This window comes from Muntiacus reevesi, chromosome 18, assembly GCF_963930625.1.
Source record: "Muntiacus reevesi chromosome 18, mMunRee1.1, whole genome shotgun sequence".
Taxonomy (NCBI): domain Eukaryota; kingdom Metazoa; phylum Chordata; class Mammalia; order Artiodactyla; family Cervidae; genus Muntiacus; species Muntiacus reevesi.
In genome coordinates this window covers 44,477,716-44,501,989 of record NC_089266.1, presented here as the reverse complement: position 1 = coordinate 44,501,989, position 24,274 = coordinate 44,477,716, and the positions used below count along the sequence as shown (strand labels likewise).

General features: G+C 45.4%; 1 protein-coding gene across 1 annotated transcript in view; it reads left to right on the top strand.

The window, feature by feature from the left end:
• The first annotated feature begins 6,290 nt into the window (after nt 1-6,290).
• Nucleotides 6,291-24,274, top strand: part of MYO1D (myosin ID) — a 354,409-nt gene continuing 336,425 nt past the window's right edge. Inside the window, exon 1 of the mRNA XM_065909407.1 lies at nt 6,291-6,644. Coding sequence (XP_065765479.1) covers nt 6,550-6,644 — 95 coding nt within the window. The 5' untranslated portion in view covers nt 6,291-6,549. The remainder of the gene's footprint in view (nt 6,645-24,274) is intronic.

Sequence of the window (24,274 nt, the reverse complement as noted above, 5' to 3'; positions counted from 1 at the left end):
GCTTCTCAGAGTCTGGGCAGCAGGCTGGCAGTAGCAGCATCCTGTTAACAGGCAGACTGTGATCCGGTGAGTTCAGATCTACTCAGATGGGACCTGAGCCTGCATTTCTATCTAACAAGATCCCAAGTGATTCTTATACACCTTAGAATGTGAGACATCCTGCCTTAAGATGCCGTCGATCCATGAATTGATTGTGGCTGTGCCTCTGTTTTCCCTCCTGTGGGTTCCTATCACACTCCCAAATTTTCTAGCTCTAGGACTCCTCCCAATGGCCCAAAGAGTTCACGTCAGTGATTTTCTGGCACAAGGCGTAGAGAGATGCCACATCCTCCCTAAAATTTAATCCTATACCAACACACTCCATTTACAAATAAATTAGCTCACTAATTAATTCACCTACTTGATTCAAGAAATATTGAGACTTCCCTGGTGGCCCAGTGGTTAAGGATCCACCTGCCAATGCAGGAGACACAGACTCAATCCCTGGTCCAGGATGATCCCACATGCCTCGGGGCAGCTAAGCCTGTGCACCACAACTTCTGAAGTCCACGTGGTCTAGAACCTGTGCTCCACAACATGAGAAGCCACTGCGGTGAGAAACCTGTGCACTCCAGCTAGAGAGTAGCCCCGTTTACTACAACTAGAGAAAGCCTTTGAGCAGCAACACAGACCCAGCATAGTAAAAATCCATCCATCTATCTATCTATCTATTGATATATCTATCTATCTATCCATCTATCTATCTATCTAAAGGGCATCAGGCAGAGCTTGAGGGCTGGAGAGAAGATAAGTAAGGCATGGCCTCTGTCCCAGGGGCTTTAGGACCCTGCCTGGAAGCCAACTCCAATTCCATGTGATAAGCACTTCTATAATTAGCAAAAAGGATACATTCCAGTGAAATGTTTACTGCTTTTTGCAGGCAAGGAAAATTCTGGAGGCAGTCTCAGGCTGTGTCTTCCTTTACCAGCTGACTTTGTCTTTCCTGAGGCCTTAAATATGTGGCTCTGTGCCCACTCCAGGGGATGCACTCTTGGGACAGCCCATGTCTGGGTGACTCATAGGATGCTGACAGTGATGGCTTGCTTAAATTCTTCTCCATTTCCCAATGATTAGAACCTTCCTTAGCTCAGGAGTTCTTCCTTTTTGTTTAAAATAATTTTTTGGTGTGCCTCAAGGCTTATGGGATCTTAGTTTCCCACCCAGGGATCAAACCTGGTCCCCCCTGCAGTGAAAGTGCCAAGTCCTAACTACTGGTCCCCTAGGGAATTCCCAAAGGTTCTTAACTTGGGATATGTTTCGGATAATGTTGGGTTGGCCAAAAAGTCCATTTGGATTTTTTCAGAAGTAGTTATAGGAAACCCAAATGAACTTTTTGGCCAACCCAATATCTACAGTAGCAAGCTTCATATCATTTCCATATAGTTGCAAGTGTATTATGAAGTTATTGTGCAACATAAATTTGCCTTTCTACTTTTGCTTTAGAATAATTGGGGCTTATACTATAAACTTGGGGCTTGCCAGGTGGCACCAATTAGCCCCTCTGCCAATGCAGAAGACATAAGAGAGGCGGGTTCGATCCCTGGGTTGAGAAGATCTCCTGGAGGAGGGCATGGCAACCCACTCCAGTATTCTTGCCTGGAGAATCCCATGGACAGGGGAGCCTGGTGGGCTACAGTCCATAGGATCGCAAAGAGTCAGACACAACTGAAGCGACTTTGCACGCATGCCCAAATGCAATAAATTTATAAGATGCCCTTTGACTATGTTGTGTGACTGTGTTCTTCCTGGTCTTCCTGCTTCCCTCTTATGGGACTTACACTGAGCAGTCTTCCAGGATACAGCGCACCTGGTGAAGAGGGAGAAGGTGGGGCGGCCCAGAAGCATTCCGGGAAAGCAGAAGCAGAGGAACAAATATTTGCTGTGGAAAATTCAGAGTTGACTTTTTGGGAGAACCCAGAGCAGATCCTCTGCAGCAGGTGGCAAAAGCCGAAGGGTTTTTTTGGACAACGGCTTTTTGTTCAGTGTGAACAGGAAGCGTTCAGGCCTGGCTCCGGGAGAGAAGTGAACAGAGCCCTGAGACCTGCTTCCAGGGACAGGAGATGAGAAAGATAAATGCTGCACAAAGAACAGATTTCAAAAGTTTTAAAAATTTATTTATGGCTGCCCTGGGTCTTTGCTGCTGCACATGGGCTTTCTCTCGTTGTGAAGAGCGGGGGGCTACTCTCTTGTTGCACAGGCTTCTCACTGTGATGGCTTCTATTGTTGTGGACAATGGGCTCCAGAGTGAGGGTTCAGTAGTTGCAGCACTGGGCTTAAGTTGCCCCTCGGCATGTGGGATCTTAGTTCCCAGACCTGGGATCAAACCTGCATCTCCTGCATCGGCAGGCAGATTCTTAGTCACCAGATCACTAGGGAAGTCCCAAAGAACAGATTTTTATAGCACAGTGCTATAAGGGGTCAGAGTGACTTTCCCAAAACAGGACAGGCACAGCTTCCAGCCCTCAAGGTCCTGACACTCTAGTAAGAGAGATGGACAATACTAGGTTCATTCAGGTGCATTCAGCCTATGATGAGGGTAACACTTCCAGGCTGCTGTGGGGTCACAGAGGAGGGATAGCCGACCTGACTTAGCAGATCATGGAAGCCTTGCTGGAGGAAGTGATGTTGCAGCTTACAGTGGAGGAATGAAGAGAAGTTAGTTGTTAAGAATTAAGTTAGCAGTAAAGAATCCGCCTGCAATGCAGGAGATGCAGGTTTGATCCTTGAGTCGGGAAGATCCCCTGGAGCAACCCACTCAACTATTCTTGCCTGGGAAATCCCGTGAACAGAGGAGACTTGTGGGTTATAGTCCATGGGGTCGAAAAGAGTTGGACGTGACTAAACAATTGGCAATGTTAACTTTTATTTTGGTTTTTAGTACATTTTAAGCTGTAATACAAACCTACACATCCAAATGTTTATATCCAAATTTCTATCACAAAGGAGCTTAATAATGAGCTAATTATTAAATAATGAGCTAATAAGCAAGGTAACCCGTATGTTACCTTGTACAAGTGTAGACCTCAGTGTTCAGTTTCTCCTGCCATTTCTGAGTATACTGGAACTTCTTATAAATGTGTCACTAATAAATGAGATTGTAGGCTTGCACTGGCCTTTCAAACAGATGGATGTTAAACTGTACCAGTAACAAATTACATGTCAATCAGCATTTTCTTGGTACTGTACAACTGAATGGCTTCCCTGGGGGCTCAAACGGTAAAAAATCTGCATGCAATGTGAAAGACCTGGGTTTGATTCTAGGTTGAGAAGCTCCCCGAGAGAAGGAAATAAGAACCTCCAGTATTCTTGCCTGGAGGATCCCATGGACAGAGGAGTCTGGTGAGCTACAGTCCATGGGGTGGCAAGAGTCAGACACGACTAAGCGGCTAACACACATGTACAACTAAAACATCCATAAGAAAGGAAATTGAAATCCTGAGGCTGATTTAAGGTGACAGCGAGCCCCACTGGACAGATTTGGGTTCATCAAGAGAGCCTCACTGGTCTCAATGCCTGATTGTATACTAATTGGGGGCTTTAAATTGATAAAATACCCTTTGCATATGTTGTGTGTATGTTTTATACATTCAGCTCCTGTACAAGATATGGACAAATACAGGAGTTCCCTTGCTTTGGCCATTTGAAAACCACAGCTATACCCTCCCATAGATCCTACCACTCTTGCTTTAACAATGCCAGGGTTCAGGGAACACATGGTGATTCATTTTTCCGTGATCATTTCTAATGAGTCCCTGGTTGCTCCCAATTGCACAGAATTTGGGGTTTCTTCCTCTTTCTTTTTTTAATTCTATTTTATGTTAAAATGTACCAATGAAAACATTTTAAGACTGTATTACGCTTTCTGCAATCACCTGCTTAGCTACTGACTCACCCACAAAAATGACTCAAGCAAAGGCCAGTCCTACCTTGGAAGGTACCTAGCCCAGAGGTCCTACTCCATAAATGAGGGCACCTTCTGAAGATGGGGAGCTACTCATGGTAGTCAGACTGCCACTAGGCTCTGCCTGTGACTGAGACTAGGGTGACTTTCTGATGGCAGATATGCTCCCTTGGGAGATGATCAAGCTGTCTTCTTCTCTCTTGGCCAGGGTGGTTTGTTGGCAACTGAAGCAGACAGTGAGGCAGGGTCCTTAGGTCTGCTTTACTCGTTTCATTCAGCCACAGTGTTGGAGTCCAGCCAGGTCTTTGGGGGCTTCTAGATTTGCTAGGAGGTTTTGAAATACAGTAAGTTCCCTACATACAAACACATTCCATTCTGAGAGTAAGTTTGTAAGTGTTGAACTTGTAAGTTCAACAAAGTTAGCCTAGGGACCCAACTAACACAATTGGCTATATAGTACAATAGTATATTATAATACTATTGTAGTATAATAGGTTTACAATAACCTGTCACAAAAATAATACACAAAAAACAAAGACAAGAATTAAAACATTTTTAATCTTACAGTACAGTATCTTGAAAAGTACAGTAGTACATTGCAACAGCTGGCATACAGGGGCTGGCATCGAGTGAATGCACAAGAAGAGTTGCTGACTGGAGGTGGGAGAAGAGGTAGGAGTTGGTAGAGTTGAAGGATCATCAACAATAGGAGACCAATTTCGCTTACACCTGACATTGATGGAACGCACTTGCAGATCTTTGAAAGTTCACAACTTGAAGGTTTGAATGTAGGGGACTTACTGTAGATGGTCCTAGTAGAAACACAGGACCGAAGCAGTGCAGCTGCCCTAGAAACCATTTATGATAGATTTTCCCTGAGAAAATGCAGTCTGGGCTCCAAAAGAATTTTCCAGGATCAATACAACTATAAATTGGAGACCACGTAAAACCCATTCTATCCATTGGACCACTGTGCATTTCATAAGTACGTGTGCAAGGCAGTACAACAGCTCCTTGGTGGGTGCCAAGGGGGAGATGGAAAAGTTTAAGACACCATCCCATGCTCAAGAAGTCTACAATAATTCCAGGGAGAAGATACACAGATAGATGAAAACCCTAACAACAATATAAGGTTATACTTGATGACAAGCTTAGTTGTCATTGTTGTTTAGTTGCTAGTCATGTCTGACTCTTTTGCAACCCCATGGACTATATATAGTCCACCAGGCTCCTCTGTCCATGGGATTTTCCAGGCAAAAATACTGGAGTGGGTTGCCTGCCATTTCCTTCTGCAGGGGATCTTCCCGACGCTGGGATCGAACCCGGATCTCCTGCACTGGCAGGCAGAGACTGACCCAGGCTACCACTTCACCGCTGAGCCAAGTGGGAAGCCACTCTTAGGAAGGTGGAAGAGGAAAATGGATCGGGGAACACCGAGAAGGAAATGGAGAAGGAAAGCAATCTGCCAGGTGGCTAAACGCTGGGGCTCATAAGTCAAATGACCTGGGTGAAATTGCAGCTTTCCCCACTACTTAAGCAGCCTGTGACAAGTTACTAACTTCTCTAAGTCCCTCAGAAAAACTCTGAGCACTTTTGGGCCCCTCAACAAGCTAATTACTATTACTATCTCAGCCTGAGCGTGAACCATCATTTTAAGGATGGAGAGAATGTGAGTAGATCAGGAGACAGCGTCGCAGCCGAGTATCAGAATCATCATGAATCATCCACGTGAGAAACTCCACGAGCTACTTTTGTTAACTTTGTTGGCATCTGCCAAGCCCCTGGGAAAGATTGAAGGCAGGAGGAGAAGGAGACGACAGAAGAGGGTAGATAGATGGCTGGACGGCATCACCGACTCGATGGATATGAGTTTACGTAAACTCCGGGAGTTGGCGATGGACAGGGAAGCCTGGCGTGCTGCAGCTCCTGGGGTCGCAAGAGGACCCGACTGAGCGACTGAACTGAACTGAACTGAACTGAACCAAGTCCCGGACTGGAGGCAGCATTTCTGGAAACTTGATTCCACATACCCACCTCCTACGTCCGCACTCCTCGGCACCGCCCCGCTGAGCGCCCAGCGACGGTCCCCAGAGGGCGCTGCCGTCCCGCCGCCGGGGCCCGGGCCCGGGGCGCGCCCCCGCCGGCTGCCCCGCGCGTGCGCGCCGCCCAGGTGAGGAGGCGGCGGCCTGCGCCCCGGCGAGGGCGGCTCCCGGGCTGGCGGGGCGGGGAGGCGGGGAGGCCGGGAGGCGGGGACAGGACGGGGCGGGGCGGGGCGGGCCGGTCGCGGGGCGGGGGCCAGACCAAGGCCAGAGGCGGGACCAGCCGCCGCCGTCTCCGTCTCGTTGTCCCGTCCCCCCACAGCGCCGGGCCGCCGCCGCGGGAGAAGCGGAAACTGCCGGGTGCGCCGCGCCGGCCCAGAGCGCGCCGAGGAGCCGCGGAGCGGCCTCCGTCCGGTCCAGATCCCACCGACTGGCCGCGGAGCCCCCTTCCCCGCGCCCCGCCCCGTCCCCGCCCGAGCTCGCCGCACGCCCCGGGGACCGGCCCCCCGCGCCGTCCGAGCGCGCCCACCTGAGCCCGTCCGCGCCCACCTGAGCCCGTGCGCCGGCGCCATGGCGGAGCAGGAGAGCCTGGAGTTCGGGAAGGCGGACTTCGTGCTGATGGACACCGTCTCCATGCCCGAGTTCATGGCCAACCTCCGGCTCAGGTGAGGGCGGCGGAGCGGCCGTGCGCAGTGCCGCGAGCCTGCGCCTTTCCGAGAGGGGGCGCCCTTGACGTGTGGCCGGATTCGGGGTGCGGCGGGGGGTGTCCGGGGTCCGCTAAGCTCTCTGGTTGCATACCGGGGTGCGGTCGCATCCGAGTGGAAGGGGCGTGCCGAGCTCCGGGGCTGCGCGTTCCAGAGTAAGGGGTGGCCTTGGGTGCCGTCCGGACGGAAGGGTGGGTATCGGGGGTGTGCGGAGCTGGAGGCTGCGCTTGGGGCCGGGCAGGCTAATGCACTGCCCCCAGGTAGATACTGTGGGCGGGCCGGGTGACCTAATGGAAACAAAAGGGAAATAAAAACTTTCGGGAGCGTCCTGGCGGCCTCAAGCCCCTGGGAAGACTGGAGGGTTGTTTTGCGGAGAGTCTGGGGGTCTCATTTTGGTTTCACACTTGGTTCTTTTTCGCTTTCGTCTTCTCCTTTATTTATTTATCTTTTCCTGGCGTGGTTCCATCACGTCATTCAGGATGCTATGGAGTGATCCCTGAGCCATCTGTTCCGGGACACTGGCTATTTTTTAGTTACTCTCTAAAAACGTAATTAGACACGTTTCCAGACATCGAAGAGACTGCTCTGCTTGCCAGTGCCAAGATAAACTGTCTGAATTTGACAAGGCATTCATGGTTTCAGTTTTTTTTTTTTTTTTTTTCCTCAAGGAGTTGTGGATGGAGCCCTTGTGTTACTAACATCCTTGAGAATGTAGTCACAACTCAACGCCCCGGAATGGGCTTCCAGGGCGAATTTGTTTTAGAAAGGTTTTTACGTGTGATTATTACACTCCTAAGAAAGTAATATATGTAAGCAGAGCTTCAAAGTAGTTTGACTTTAAAAAAAATTACAGTAAATGGAGTTTAAAAACTGAGTTTTTAAGGGGGAGTGTGTGTGTGTGTGTGTGTGTGTGTGTGTGTGTGTGTGTGTGTGTGTGTGTGTGTGGGAGTGTGTGTGTGTGTGTGTGTGTGTGTGTGTGTGTGTGTGTGTGTGTGTGTGTGTGTGTGTGTGTGTGTGTGTGTGTGTGTGTCCTGATCCCATTTCTTGCACGATTTGAATGCTAAATTTGTGAAAATCTTAATCTAGGTTAGGATGCTTAACTAATCCCACTTCTCAGTATAAGTTCCGGTGTTAACTTGAAGAATTTTTAAAACTTTTTTAATCTTCAAAATTGCAATCCCCATAGTCATCATCTGCTCTTAGCTAGGCTTCATTATGTGCCATAGTAAGGAGCAGGGACACAGACTGTTGTTCACCCGCCACTGCAAAGGACTTTGAGCCAGTCTGCATGTCTGAGTTTCCTAATTTGTCAAATAATGATCTCCAGGATTCTTCTGTATTACTTTTTTTTTTTTTTTTTTGCTTTCACATATCATTGGTTGCAAAGCCTTGTTAGACTTGACTGTTAAGAAAGATTGTTAATGTGAGCATAACTTAGCTCAGAAGAGAACCTAGAACTTTGCAATTTAATTCTGTATTATGCAGGATACTCTAGGACAGAGGTCCCCAAACTCTGGGATGATGATCTGAAGTGGAGCTGATGTGATAATAATAAAAATAAAGTGTGCAACAAATGTAATGCACTTAAATCATCCTGAAACTACCATCCCTACCCCCACTCCACCCGCCCCGCACCCCGGCCCAAGGGAAAATTGTCTTCCACGAAATCCATTCCTGGTGCCAAGAAGATTAAGGAACAGTGCTCCAGGAGGTATGATGGGAGGGTCCAAAGAATTATCAGGTGTGTCCTTATCTCTCAACAGTGTGGCATATTAATAAAGATAGGGGGCAAAATGAAAATTTCTATTCACTTAAATACTAGGTCAAGAAAACAGCAGATGAGTTAAAGCTTTATAGAGCTGAGATAGTTCTTTGCCAAGTAATTGGACAACCTAATTGTTCTGGGAGTTCAGTAGAGGGAGAGATGCCTTAGGCTGGCTCAGAAACACCTTCTAGAGGAGGAGAGGAGGGGTTGAGAGGAGTTGCAGAGGATGCGTAAGATCTGTGTAGGTGGAGAACATTCCAGATGGATAAAGTGGCCAGCAGAGGAGTGAGGTTTACAAGCTGATTCTCTTTGGGTGATGGGGCCTCCCTTGTGGCTCAGCAGTAAAGAATCTGCCTGTCAATGCAGGAGATGCGGGTTTGATTCCTGAGTCAGGAAGATCCCCTGCAGAAGGAAATGGCAACTCACTCCAGTATTCTTGCCTGGGGAATTCCACAGACAGAGGAGCCTGGCAGGCTACAGTCCATGGGGTCGAAAATAGTTGGGCATGAATAAGTGACTGAGCACGCACACGCTTGCTCTTTGGGTGATAGTGAATTGAGCTGTCCGGAGCAAAAGAGTAGGTGTTGGGGAGTTGTGGGAGGAATCAACTCTCATTATTATGACCTTGGCTAATGCCTAGGTTTCTAGGTCTACCTTTATTCCCAGTCACTGCTTCAGTCAACATTCGGATGTTATATGTTACTCACCTGTGTCTGTACTCGACCACTCTGAGATCTGGCTGCAATTCTCAATGCACAGATTCAGTGATTGTTGATGATTTACTTAAAAGTTGGGAGGATTGGTTCCCAGGAGTTGTTAAAGGGTAGCCAAACCCTTGCCTCCTCCTCAGCTGTAAATCCTGATGATCCAGGTGGAAAGCAGGCCTACTTCTGATTGAATTTCCTACCACCCCGATGCCCTCCAGAAACTATTCCAGTGTTTAGCTGTGTGAACTTCTGGGCTTATGCTCTTGTGACCTTGGGATGTCTGTTTCCCTCTGAAGAATGTGACCAGAAACCCACTGTAGATCCAGGTGCTATTATGTCGTGTAATATTTTCATCTCCCCAAATACAGGTGGTTGGTTCGTTGTTGTTTAGTTGCTAGTCATGCCTGACTGTTTTGCAACCCCATGGACTATAGCCTGCCCGACTCCTCTGTCCATGGGATTCTCCAGGCAAGAATAGTGGAGTGGGTTGCCATTTCCTTCTCCAGGGGATCTTCCCAGCCCAGGGATCGAAGCCGAGTCTCCTGCATTGCAGACGGAGTCTTTGCCACTGGGTCACCGGGAAAACCTAGTTGGTTCGTACTAAGTGTATATTTATGGTCGTAATAGAGGTGAAATTTGAGTGTATTTCATCTCTCAATGGGGAGTGCACACGCTCCATCATTCCTGCGTTGCCCAGGCTGCAGCGTTTCCTCTTCTGTTTGGAATGTCCTGTCCTTTGCTGTCTGTCTGGCTTTTTTCAAGGCCCCTTTGCTTCATTTATGGCCTGTGATGTGCATTTAGGCACTTACAGCTCCAGTTGTATCAGGGGTCTGTGTCATCCAAACCGAATTTTAATTTTTCCGACAGTAGTACCCATTGTGACAACATTTTTTTTTAAGCTTTTGTGACATTGTCCGTTTAGAATTAGCTTATTTTGATACCAGTCCGGCTTTCTCTTCCTTTCTTGGGTAAATGCTCTATTTTAGACATCTGTACAATTGATGTCACTTTCCCTTGACTATTATCATTTTAAAAAGTCATCGTAGGCATGTGTCTGTGCATGTGGGTCTGGAGGAAGCGAGACTGAAAGCGTGATGTGGATTAGCATGTGTCAGTGTATCTGAGAAGGGGTTTCAGCTTGTGGTTTTTTACCCTTATACCCAAAACTACTATTATCTTGAGGGCTGTCTTGTCTCCCTCCTACAAGTCTCTTGCTAGGGGAGATTTGTTCTACTGATTTGCTTTTCCTTTTTTTAGGTTTGTTTTTGGCTGTGCTGGGTCTTCGCTGCTGCACATGAGCTTTTCTCTAGTTGCGGCGAGTGGGGGCTCCTCTTGAGTTGCGGTGCTCGGGCTTCTCATGGCGGTGGCTTCTCTTGTTGCGGAGCACAGGCTCCAGGGTGTGCCGGGCTCAGGATTGTGGCTCGTGGGCTCTAGAGCGCAGACTCAGCAGTTGCGGCTCACGGGCTCAGCTGCTCCAAGGCATGTGGGATCTTCCCAGAGCAGGGACCGAACCGGTGTCCCCTTGCTTTGCAAGGTGGATTCTTAGCCACTGAACCACCAGGGAAGCCCTGCTTTTCCTTTGAGTGGAGGCAGAGATGTCTTCGGCTTTGGTGGTGGTGGTAGCCTCCTCACTCCACTTCCAGGGTCCTATCAAGGAGTAAGATGCCTGCACAAGCGCCTCCCACCTTCATGGTCAGGCCTGGTTCCCACCAACCCACTGCACGGCCACTTGAAGCTTCGTCCACGGCATCCCCACCATGTTCTTTCTGCTTTCTTCATAGCTGCTTCCTCTCTGGAGCCTTTAGTTCCTTTTCTTCCATGCCACGTAGAGCACCGGGGCCTCACCACGTTCTTACTCACCCATTAGCCATCCACGAGCAAGGAGGAATGTGGACGGCCATTCCTGGGTACTTTTGAGAAGTGCTTTTCAGAGCGCAGGAAACCCACCTTAGGCTTCCAGCGTCTGACTTTGTTGGTGGTGATTCCTGTTTTGAGAATAAGGCATCCGCCCAGCCTGACGTCTTGGCTCTTTAGAAATTTAACTTGTCCTCTTTTCTTACTGGTTCTTCTCTTCCGTGAAGGCAGTGGTTGGAAGCCCTGTGTTTACCAAAGCTCCAGGCAACTTCTCACCTTTCATATAACACAGCGTCTTTCATCTCTTTTCTTAGACCAAGCTTGCCGCCGCCTCTGTGCTGTTGACAACGCGGCGGGGTCAGGCTTTGTTGTGGGGGCAGGGGGGGCTGTCCTGTGTGTTGTCACTTGTTAGCAGCATCTCTGGCCTCTGCCTGGGCTTCCTAGGTGGTGCAGTGGTAAAGAATCTGCCTGCCAGCGCAGGAGCTGCAGAAGACACAAGTTCAATCCCTGGGTTGGGAAGATCCCCTGGAGTAGGAAACGGCAGCCTGCTCCAGTATTCTTACCTGGAAAATTCCATGGACAGAGGAGGCTGGTGGGTGAGAGTTCATGGGGTCACTCCCGGGCATCCCCCCGCCCCTGTGGCAGGAGCACTGTTCCCTTCCCAGATGACAACTGAAAATGTTTCCTGATGTTGCCAAGTATCTCCTGGGCGAGGGGGCAAAATTGGCCCCAGTTGAGAACCACTGACCTGCGCTGTTCTCAGTCCCTGGGGTGTCCACCCCCTGACTCCCTGCCCTCATTCCCTGCCTGTCACACTCTTAGTGGTTCTGCAGGACCAGTTCTGAGAAGTCTTCCCCAGTCCTCTGAGGCTCAGGTTAACCATGCCCTCACCTGTGGACCCAGGGTACATGGGCACTTGACCATAACTGTTAGGATTTACCGTGTTCTGTTGTTCTCTGCATGCCTGCATTCCCACCAAATTGTGAGATTCCCCAAAGCCCCAGAGCCTGTCCAGAGGTGGATCCAGGTTGTGTGGTCCTTTGAAACTCAGTTGGGGAGGGGGAAAAGAATATAAATTATGAATGTCACATTAGATACAGGGCTTTGGAAGGGGCAAGCGCAGGTGAGTGGCTGTGAAACAAACCCATCTCTAGTCCTTCTGCATTTTCTATCATGCTCTAGGATTGAGCATCTATGCCTTCAATACATTTTAAAATGAGTGAACTGGGAATTCCCTGGTTAGAGTTCAGACTGCATGCTTTCACTGATGAGAGACCCTGGGTTTGATCTCTGGTCCGGGAACTAAGATTCCACAAGCCACGCGGCGTGGCCATAAAATACAAAATAAAAGAAAAAAAAAATGAATTAAGCCATCAAATGTTGGCTGAAGCCCATGGAATTCTTAATTTAAAAAAATAGCATACAATCATCTCAAAATATTGTACTTATTTTAATACAACCTCAGTGTGTGGGAGAGGAGCTGGAGCAGTGAGTTTTAGAATTAGTAGAAAGGCAATGAAGAGGTGATAGCTATTTCTCTCTCTCACTTGCCACACAGCCTCTGTGCCCCTTCTGTGGCTGTTTGACCACTCAGAAAATTAGATAAGACAGATGGCCCCTCTTGCTTCCTGGGGCAAAAACCTCAGGGACTCTGGTGGTCCCCAAGCATGGGTCAACCTGTGATTGATTCAGAGCTCTCCTGCAAAGTAGCTGTAGTTGGAGTCACAGGGGAGGTGAATGGCACACTAAATCTTTTTGGCTTGCATGTGAAATTCTTTGGCAGCCACTTTTAGAGGCCTTCGGAAAAGGACAGTTTGCTCCGGGCCTGTTTTGCACATTGGCTTCATATTGGGACAAAAAAATGAGAATTTGGGTTTCGGAGCTGCCATTTGGAGTGAATCACCCTGCCGTCTTGTTTCCTTTCCTGCTCCGTGACAGATTTCCAAGACTATTTTTATTCGGGGTCATTGGTTGACCCTGGAGACTTCTGCTGAATTTAGCTCCCAAACAGAGCCAGATGTGGGTGGGATCGAGCCCTTAGAAGCTGCTACTGGTGCATTTCATCGCAGGTCCCGAGGATTTAACATCTTTTTTAAGGAGATTGGCTCTTTGCTTAACTTGGAGACGAAAATGGGGAAGCTGGTGGAGATAGAAGTATGTTTACTTAGTGATTCATGGCTAAGTTGTCAGCGCTGTGAGTTATCCTGATGTGGAGAGCTGTTTGCTGACATTTTCACCTGAGTCTGAGCCAGCTCAGCAAAAAGGACCAGATCTCATGGACCAACCTCATCTTATGATAACTCTCTGGCCTCCATCACTGTGTTGCTGTTGGGACTGGATTGGGTCATGTGTCATTGCCCAGTCATGGTCAAGCCCATCTAGGGGCATCAGCTGTCCACAGTGGCTCTAGCCCCACTGGGGATGTAACTTGGTGATGAACCTCAGTGACATGGCCTAACAAAAAGTCCATTAGATTCACGGAGGGATTCAGAGGGTAGCAGCAGTTTTAAATACACTTTGCAAATCTCTTTCTCTTTGCCTACTCAGTTCCTTGGTTGATGATAGTTTTGTTTCCTGTGGGATGCAGGCTCCCTTTGGTTCAACTGTTATGTAATTACTGAGCAGATCTCTTAATAGGTGGTGTTTCCCAAACTTTAGTTTTGGGCATTTATGGGAAAAAGAAATGGAAGTGCATGCTGGAGGGCAGTGGAAAGAGGCTCTGAGACCTGATGGGCCCTGTTCAAATCCCCGCTTCACTTTCCCTCTTTTTAGCATCATGCCTTAGGGTAAGCTAACTTCCCTCAGTTAACTCATATATGTTAACCTCAAGTTCCCTCTCAGGGTTATTGGGGTGAAATCACATGATGTGTTAAAGGTGCCTGTATGGTTCTTGGTTCATAATTGCCTCTCAACTAATGTTAACTCTATTTTCTGAATCCTGCCCTGACTCCGTAACTACGGAAGAGCTAACTGTTCTTACCTCTTCTTTCCTCACAAAGACAAAATCATTTGGCTTTATTTGGGGGCCAAGAATGAAAAGTGTTCTAGAAGAGGTTGGGGTTACCTAGTGGAGAGAGCAAAAGCTTTGGAGACAAACAGATGTGGATCTTCGCTCTCTCTGTTCATTACTACTAGGCACATGGCCTTGGACATGTTGCTTAACCTGCCTGAGCCTCAATTTCTTCATCTGTAAAGATGAAGGGTTATCGTGAAGATTAAATTCTACCACCTGTCAGACACCCCAGCGTGGTAGCCATAGCATGCTGTCAGGAGATGCTCAGCAGATGGTCCTGTCTCTCCTCTGCATGCCCTCAATGCAGCCCTGTGGGCCAAGTGTCCATGCTGGTTCCCAACTCGCTCCATAACTATCACACACATAACCTTGTTCCCTTCAGGGTTACCGCTGTTTAGTTCCTGGAAATTGTTTTAAGCTCTTTGAGAAAGGAGATCAGTTGTTCATATTATTCATAAATGTTCCAAAATATTTTATTCTTCGTGTTTATTGTTCTCTGCTTTCATCCCCTGCTGAATGTTGGTGACATTGGGAAGTCCCCAAGCTCTATAGCTGGGTGATGAGCTTTTAAATATAGTCTTTTTTTTTTCCTTCTTTTTTTGATCTCTAACTTATTTCTTTATTTAACTAGAGACCTTATGCACTTTTAGTATAATCACCTGGCTTTAGAGCTGACAACTACTTGAATTCTTGCTGTGTGCTTATCACTTTGTTGGGTACTTCAGTAGGGGCTACTTTTAAAAAAAAAAATTGTTCTTTGGGGGGATAGCTTAATTGGGAATAAAAGATATCTTTATACATAGATCAACATTAAGTAGAAAATGATTGAGCCAAAATGAATATGACAGTCGTTCTAAGGGCTTCCTAGAGAGAAGGAACCAGTGAACCAGAATTTTTTAAAAACAGAACTGATGACAGTGTAATCAAGAGTTGTTTATATGTAATATACTGAGGTTCTCAGGGAATTCAGAAAAAGAAAAAGCAGGGTTGGGAGTAGGTTGTGCTCTGTGGAGCAGGTAGAGCGTGAGCAGACCCTTGTAGGAAGGAGTCTCATCAGGAAGCACCCCTTTCACCTGGGTCCCCACATCCTTGCTCCCCTGCCTCTCCCCCCTCAGCACCAGCGCACTGGCCATGCTGCTCATCAGCTTCCACTGCTCAAAAATATCTCCTCCCCGCACCATGACTGACACTCCTGTCCTATGCTGCCGCAAATTCTCCCCACTAAAGACTGAGTCAGGCGAAGAGCCTTCTTCCGATTTCATTCCTTTTTACGGCTGAGTAATATTCCACTGGACTTCCCAGGTAACTCAGTGATAAAGAATTTGCCTGCCAGTGAAGGAGACGCAAGAGATGCAGGTTTGATCCCTGGGTTGGAAAGATCTCCTGCAGGAGGAAATGGCAACCCACCCCAGTATTCTTCCCTGGAAAATTCCATGGACAGAGGAGCTTGGTAGGCTGAGGCCACAAAGGGTCAGACACACACAGTCTTTGAGCCTAGAAGAGGAAATGGAAAAAAAAATTTTTTTCTTCCTTTATTTTATGCCTAGTGACAGAACTTCTAGGACTCGGCACCCAGACTGTGTGGGGAAGACTCTGGTTATTCCATTGTGGATTAGAGACATAATGAGCCAGCCTGTGACTCTTGTCATAAGTTTCAACATTTAATGCTGATTAGAATGGCCCACTTTTGAAAGGGAGACCATTTCCAAGGACAGAGTTCTGATAAATGACTTTAATCGATGGAAGAGGAATTTGAGAGCCTCCACTGGTTCCTTTTTGATACTTTGCCCACCTTCCCATCTCCTCCTTGTCTCAGCTGCACCCTGATCTGAAGCTTGTGATCAGACCTGGGCAGACCTGCTTCCTGAGGAGTTACTTTAAGTCAATGAGACCATCTTCGTTCCCCCTGTTTCTCTGCATAGGTGCACAATATGGAAGTGAATTTCACTTTAGTGAGATTAAAGCATTAATTCTAGTCAAGCTATTTTGCTTTAATAAAACAAATTTTTACTGCTGAGCATGTGAAGTATGCAAAAGTGTTAGTCAGTAGCTCAGTCGTGCCTGACTCATTGCGATCCCGTGGACTGCAGCCCACCAGGCTCCTCTGTTCATGAAGTTCTCCAGGCAAGAATACTGGAGTGGAGAGCCATTCCCCAGGGCTCTTCCTGACCCAGGGATTGAACCCAGGTCTCCCGCATTGAGGGCGGATTCTTTACAGCCTGAACCATCAGGGAAGCCTACAGCTGAGCATAGCTTTTTCCAATTCAAGTTTCTATTAAAACAAAAACAATAACAAAAACAAACAAACTTCTGGAATAGATGGAAAAGCTCATCAGGAAACAAACCCAACTTTCGTTTCATCCCTCCTCTCCATTTATCTCCCACAGTCATATTACTAAGACTTGGGGGGGGGGAGGGGAATAACCACTTACATATGCCCAAGTCCCTTAAGCGCTAAAAGCCAGTGAATTAGTCCCCCAAAATGGCTTCATCTAAAACAATGAAGCTAACACCAAGAGAAACTCAGACAGCTTCTCCCGCTCTGACCACAAAGTTGGCTTTGAGTAAGTTGTACAATAGAGGATCGTCCGTAGCGGGGTCAGGGCGATCCCAAAAGAATCTCAGACTGCTTCTTTGTGTTCAATATAAAGTCAAGAAAAATGTCATAGTCAATTAAAAAAAAAAAAAAAAAAGGCAAACTCCATTAAAGGAAAAAAAAAAGGAACTTACATTTATTTTGGATCATCCTGAACTGGATTTTGTTTCATTTGGGCTTTTATGGACATCTGTCATTTAAAATCTATTGTAAGAGTAGTCTTTTGATCATGAGGTTGAGTTAAGCCTGTATCTGCCATCCTATGTTACTTGTAATTAAGAGGAAAACCTTTTTTTAAAAAACCCCCAAAATTGCAAATCTCTAGAGCAGTTTAAATGTAAGTACAACTATGAGGAGTTTTTTAAAATTGTGTTCAACCTGTGCTGTCAGTTCGTATTTGTGTCCTATCTCTAGCCTCTTAGTCCTGAGGGCAACTTTATGTTCTTTATCTCTGAAGGCTTACTCCCAGGCATTAAGAACAAGATGTTTTCACTTCTATCAGTGAATGAATAAATGCATGCATAATATCTTCACATCTTTGATTACTGCCTGAACTATATATTTTCCATATTTTATGTATTGTGTTTTGTATATTTAAAAATCTGATTTTTCTCTTGTAATTCCAGTCTTTGAGAAGATAGAAAAATAAAAACTACCATTACTCTTGGGGGAGAAAAAAGGCACTAAAATATGTTTGGGGTCCTTGCAAAATGGTAGACTTTTTTTTTTTTTTTTCTTTCTCTTTTCTAAGGCTTGTAGCACTCAGACACGTGGAGCTTGTCATCGGATAACAAGGGGGAAACCTACTTGAGTGCAGTCTGGTGTTAGCAAGTTGATTACACTTTTACCAGCATAAGATGCCTGTATATAACTTTGTATCATTTGCTGAACATCACTAAAGGGACATGGTTTTATCCAGCAAGTCTAGTGGCACAGATCACATAGACTGGTGCTCTTTCAGCCTGCATTCTTTGGTGTTCTGGGCCATGCAGCTGTCTGAGAAGTTGCTGTCGTAGGGATGGAGTGGTAGGGATGCCAAGTAGGGATGGAGTAGGGCTTCAGCCCACCTCCCTCTGCCCTTCAAACAGAGCAGCTCTGTATTTACATATTGGGGTTCCCAGGGATTTTTTGCTTTTTAAAATATTTATTTATTTGACTGTATCAGGTCTTTGTTGCTCCACAGCATGTGGGATCTTAGTTCCCTGTCCAGGGATCGAACTCAAGTCTCCTGCATTGGAAAGTGGATTCCTAACCACTGGATTCCTGCTCCAGGGAAGTCCCAGAAATTTTTTTTTTTCCTTGATGAGCTAATTAATTTTTATTTTTTCATTGAAGTATAGTTGATTTACAATATTATGTTAGTTTCAGGTGGACAACAAAGCCTTTCAGTATTCCTATAGATTTTACTCCATTTAAAATTATTACAAAATAACATCTATATTTCCCTGTGCTATACAATATATCCTTGTTGCTTATTTATTTTATACATTTGTATCTCTTACTTCCTTCCCCTATTATGCCCTTCCCCTTTTCCTTCTTCCCAGTGGGATCACATAGTTTGTTCTCTATGTGACCAAGGAATTTTTTGTTTGAGGAGAAATGCTATCATATTGAAAAGCCAGTTTGAAAACCACTGTTCTAAGTGGTTGTTTTCCAGATGATTTTTACCTTGCAAACACATATACACATGCACGCACAAAATTAGAAATATTTCCAACCAAAATTTAAAAGTGCCATTGTGGTATGACATGAACAAAGGAAGTATTTCAGTTATCCAAACTTAAACGTGGCTATACTGCTATGCAGTATGACAAAAGCAATTTACTTTGGTTCTCTGGGCCTCTACCATCTGGTTTTAAAATGGGAATGATCCCTACATTACAAACTTATTTCATAAAATGAGGTCGTAAGTGGCTTCTTTATTGTTCTAAACATATCAAGGGTACTCAAGTCTAATGTTCTCTCATTTTTGTTTCCTTAAACAGAATGTAAGTTCTTTCCTAAAGGACTTAGATCCTGATGATTATAGTTATGAATAATTGTTTTCACACCTGGGGTTTATTGAGGTATGTGTGATGTTTTGTTCCACACCAAATGGATCTGAATCACTTAATGTGTTAGATATACAGTTACATTTCTGTAGTTTCTCTTAGTGTGCCTTCCCTGTGAATTCTCTGTCCCCTCTTAATCCACAAATCTGATCGGCCCTGGGACTGGCTCATGGAAGGGAAGAGAGAGAAGTTAACTAAATTCTAAGGAAGAGTGAGGGGTGGCTCTGGGTGTTTCAGTTGTGGAGCACAGGTTTTGAGATGTCTGTGTATCTTCTCTGCTCAGATTTTTTTTTTTTAATTGCTTTAATGTGTGACATCAAGGCTGAGTTCTGAGTCGTAGACAAGGTGTTACTCCAAGACTTACTCCTATCCTTGGTATTTGAAATTTGTGTAGTTGAACAAACCATCACATGCTGCATGGGATTTTCCTCACTGTGTGCACTTTATGATTGCTTGCTGATTTGCAGGAGGCGGTAGCTATTGGCAGAATCTGTTATCATTTGAATTTCTGCCTCCTAGGTTCCTGGTTTATCTGAAAGCTTTACTGAAAAGAAACCTGATCTTTAACTTCATTTATCCTGACTTGGTGATTCTCCAGTTCAGCTTTGTTTCAGAATTTCCTAGCTCTTAAAATATCCAGATTCCCAAGACTCTGCCTCCTGTAGACGCTGATTGATTGAGTTTTATTAGTACCCATGTGATTCTCAAGTGCAGCCAGGATATGGGCTACAGTCTTAGGCTACTGGTTTTTCATCCACAGTTGTGTTCTGTTGATGTTATATGGGATGTGAACTGACTGGTATATTAACAAATGTATCATAACTTTCCCAAATAATCAGTGTTCTTAGCTCCGTTGTGATTATTAAATCAATTTAATTATTTGACAGTCCTGTTTTACTCTTCATCTGTACATTTTCTTTCACTCTTATGTTTGTGATTGTCTACTTTTAGCATACTATATGTTATTTCTTTCTGTCACCAGATTCCCCATACCCCCTAAAAAAAGTATAATCATACCATCCTTGTTAATACCTTGATATATGTCCTTATATTGTTTTATGCATATATAAATGTATATATTTTAAAATTTGGTATCTTCCTGTTTAAACAAGATAAACTTTTGTCAACAGTTTTCTCATATAGTGTCTTTAGCATTTTTCCATGTCCTTAACTTGTTACTGAAAATATGACGGGGATTTCCCTCGTGGTCCAGTGTGAGGTGTGTGTGTACTCAATCCTGTCCGATGCCTTGTGACCCCATGGACTGTAGCCCGCCAGCCTCCCTGTCCATGGGGTTTTCCAGGCAAGAATACTAGAATGGGTTGCCATTTCCTCCTCCAGGGGATCTTCCTGACTCAGGGGTCAAACCCACATCTCCCACATTGCAGGCGGATTCTTTACCACTGGGTCACCTGGGATACCAGCCACGGAGACATACAAAACTGGTAAACAAAAGAATAATTAGAGGTAGTAATAAGCGCTCTGAAGGAAAGAGCAGACTTCCCTTCCAGGGGAAGCGGCAGTGGTGTGTATTCATGCTGCAAAGAAGGCATTTCATGAGGAAGTTGGCTTTAAGTGGACTCAGAAGGAAGAGGAATCTGGGGGGTGAGGGGAGGCAGGTGTGCGCTGTCCGATAGGGAAGGGAAATCAGAGAGGGAAGGATGGTTCAGGCCAGGCAGAATGAATCATGAGAGAAGGAGAGTGTGAGATACTGACAGACAGACGGACCCGTGGTGAAACCGAGGGGTATTTAGTGAAGCTGGAGTCTCTGGACAGAGTGGGGCCAGGTAATGATGGAGCACTCGTCAGGACCACACTTTGCAGAGGGCCTTGGGAATGAAGGGCTCAGACTTGAAGGGCACTGGGAAATCCTGAAGGGCTTCCCACATCCTGCAGTCACTTCAGGTTGTTAGCATGCTTTTAAGTGTCTGGGTTCAGCTACCAAAACTCCCCAGGTCTGGTGGCTGTTCTGAATGTTTATTTTTGTCAAATTGGTGAATGGAGTGTGGAGTTGGCAATTACGTTCTACACTTTGCCTTCAGCGATAGTAAACTCACATATAGTTCTGTCTTGATCTGTCGGATATATCTGTCGGATATAATGTTTCTTGGAATAGGAGCCCAAAAACAGTGCTTGTGGGTTTGAAATCAATCTCACTAATGACTAATAGACTACAGCTGACTTTTGGGAGCTGCTTTTTCTGATTTTATGCTTCAAGCATGAGAAGAAGGGGATTCTGAGCCATTTCCCTAATGAAATCTCTGAGGTGTAGAATTTTAATGCCAGAAGGGAACCTGGAGGTTCTCTTACTGATGTTACAGATACATGAAGTTAGGAACACATGTGATTCACATAAGTCACATAAAAAATTATGTGATTTCTTTCCCCAAAGATTCTCCAATAGCCTCGTAGCACTGTTATTCCTGGACCAAAAATCTCTGATGTCCTAGCTCTATGTTTGTTCTTTTGTTTCTCTCTCCTTTACTCTCTGGTGTTTTGCAATCAAGTAGCAGTTCTTTAACTTACTTTTTCTTTCCCCACTTGAAACAGACTTACTTAAAAGATCTAAGCAGGTTACAACAATGAAAAAGTTAACCATGTAAACATGCAGTAAGTTGCTAGTCCTTTTACTGAAGGGCAATGATACAAATACAAAATAACGTTTTAGGAATGCCAAAGATGAGCGTTTTAGGAGCCTTATTATGCATTACCATCCACCTGGGCTCTATGGAGGAGAAAACGGGGACTTGGAAGCGCAGCTCTGGCTCATCTCATCTCCCCTGGAGGCCGTGTGGTTCTCACTGCTCCTTATCAGGTAAAATGCTGTTGGCTGCAGCTGAAAGAAAACCTGACCAGACTGGCTTCCCCCAAAAGGAAATATATCATCTCACACAAGCAGAAGTCAGTGATAAGAGAGGCTCTGGCCAGTCCTCAAGGGCTCTGACTCCTCTCATCTGTGGTGGTCACAGCTTTGTCCGAGTGCTGGTCTCCCCCTCAGGCTGGTTGAAGATGGTTACAGCAATTCTGTGCCTCTCTTCCAGACTCAGTACTCTCCAAAGGAAGAAGAGGGGACCATCTGCTTGTTTTTGCTGCTTTCTTAGGAAGTCCCTATGAGACTTCCTTGCGTTTCATTGGTCTGCATTTGCTCACATGCAAATTACTAAATCCATCACTGGTTCTGAGGAATGAGGTTATCATGACTGATTTAGAGAGTGTACATGGTTATGTGGAAGGGAGGAGATACCTGAACAAAATCCGCTTCTTTTAGGGAGGAATGGGTTTTAGGAGGAGAGTATAATCATTGAATAGGCAACCAAGAGAATCTACTCTGTACACTATAAAAGTGTGTAGACAGAATGATGTTAATTCAGAAAAGAATGCCCAGTGTGATGAAGGCAAATGAAACTGTCATTTTAAACTAACTGAAGGAGACATGGAAGCAATCTAATATCCATTGATGGATGAATGAAAAAGATGTGGCACATATATACAATGGACTATTACTCAGCCATAAAAAGGAATGAAATAATGCCATTTGCAGTGACATGGATGGACCTGGAGATTGTCATACTGAGTGAAGAGAGTCAGACAAAGACAAATATATCACTGATATGCGGGATCTAAAAAAAAAAAGTGATACAAATGAACTTATTTGCAGAACAGAAATAGGCACAGATGTAGAAAACAAATTTATGGTCACCACGGAGGGAATGAAGGGGGTGGGATAAGCGGGGAGACTGGGATTAACATATGCATATTATTCTCTATAAAACAGATCACTAAGAAGAACCTATTGTACCTAGCACAGGGAATTCTACTCAGTACTCTCTAATGATCTATGTAGGAGAAGAATCTTAAAGAGTGGGTATACGTGTATATAAATATAACTGAGTTACCTTGCTTACAGCAGAAACTAGCGCAACATTGTCAATCAGCTACACTCCAGTAAAAATTAGTTTAAAAATGAAATGACAGGGAATAGGATGACTTTGGTGTATTTCCCAGCATGACCAAGCAGTTCTCAGTGGACACCAGCTGGGACTCTTACAAATGTAACATGTACAATTCTGCTATTATCTACATATTCTCCAGGCTAAGGGCTCAGTCCCACACGACTGCCCCCCACCTCAGACAGCAAGTCCAGGTTGTCACTTGTGCTTCAGATCAACAGTTGTATATGTTGGAGGTTCCCTCAGCCCCCCTTTTCAGATTTGCTGGAGCGGCCCACAGAACCCAGAGAAACATTGACTTCTGCTTACCGGTCGATTATAAAGGACACAGGTGAACAGCCAGGCTGAGATCAGGAAGCATCCTGGGCACAGGAGCTTCTGCCTATCCACACTCTGGAATATTACAGATCAAGCTCAAAGAATATGGCTGTGTATATGTATTTGCTCAAATGTATGCCACAATACATGATATATTTAATGACATAGATGGTATAATTTTATTTTTGTAAATGAAGAGGTAAGTGGCATCCCTTCCTGTTTTAAAACAAACAAAACCAAAAAGCAAGATGAGCCTGGGGCATTTTGCTGTGCCAGAAATAAAAGAAGTCCTCAGAGAATGATGGACAATATGAAGAAGACATGACAACCAGGTTGAAGGAGCTCCCTCTGGCTATATCTGGGTCAGCTTGAGCATCCACTTGAAATGAGAAGGCATGAGTCCATACTCCCCCCTACCCATACCCCGTGTGTACTCAGTCATGTCCAACTCTCTGCAACCCCATGGACTGTACCCACCAGGCTTCTCTGTCCATGGAATTGTCCAGGCAAGAATACTGGAGTGGGTTGCCATTTCCTTCTCCAGGGGATCTTCCTGGACCAGGGCTTGAACCAGTGTCTCCTGCATTGGTAGGTGAATTCTTCGCCACTGAGCCACGTGGGAAACCCTGAGTCCATACTTGCATAAACTAATAAACTAGTAACTTGAAATTTTAGGAGGAATGAGATCTAAGTATCTCATTCTTAGTATCTCTGCATCTCCCTACAAAATACTCATTAATTAATATCAAAGAAGAAAAGGAATACTGTTGCAGTGGAGAAGCCTGGTAGGCACCACCTAATAAGTGAGCAGAAGGGACTGCGTCAGTAATGCCGTGAGTCAGATCACATGCCATAGGAACAGGTGCAATCAGAACACAGCATCACGTCTTCTGAGACATTCCTGCTAAAGATGCATGACCTGGGTCTGATCAGAGGAAACATCTGGGAAATTCAAAGGACCGAATAGTTATAATCTTTAAAAATGTCACATTCCTAAAAATCAAGGAAAGCCCAAGGAACTATTCTAGAATGATATAGCAACTAAAGGTAAAGCATGATTCTGAAGCAGATTCTTTGCTGTCAAGGATATTATTGAGCCACTTGGTGGAATTTGAATGGAGTTTGAGAATTTGATGTGGGTGAATGTATCAGGTCTTAATTTCCCAAGTCTGATGGTTGTGTTGTGGTTACATAGGAGAATGTAACTGTGTGAAGCTCCTGTGCATGGGCGGTAGTGCATCAGGTCAGCCAGTTATTCTCAAGTCATTAAAGAAGAAAGAAGGGACCTGCAATTCTTTTGGTTACAAGTTTGAGACTGCTTTTTTTTTTTTTTTTAA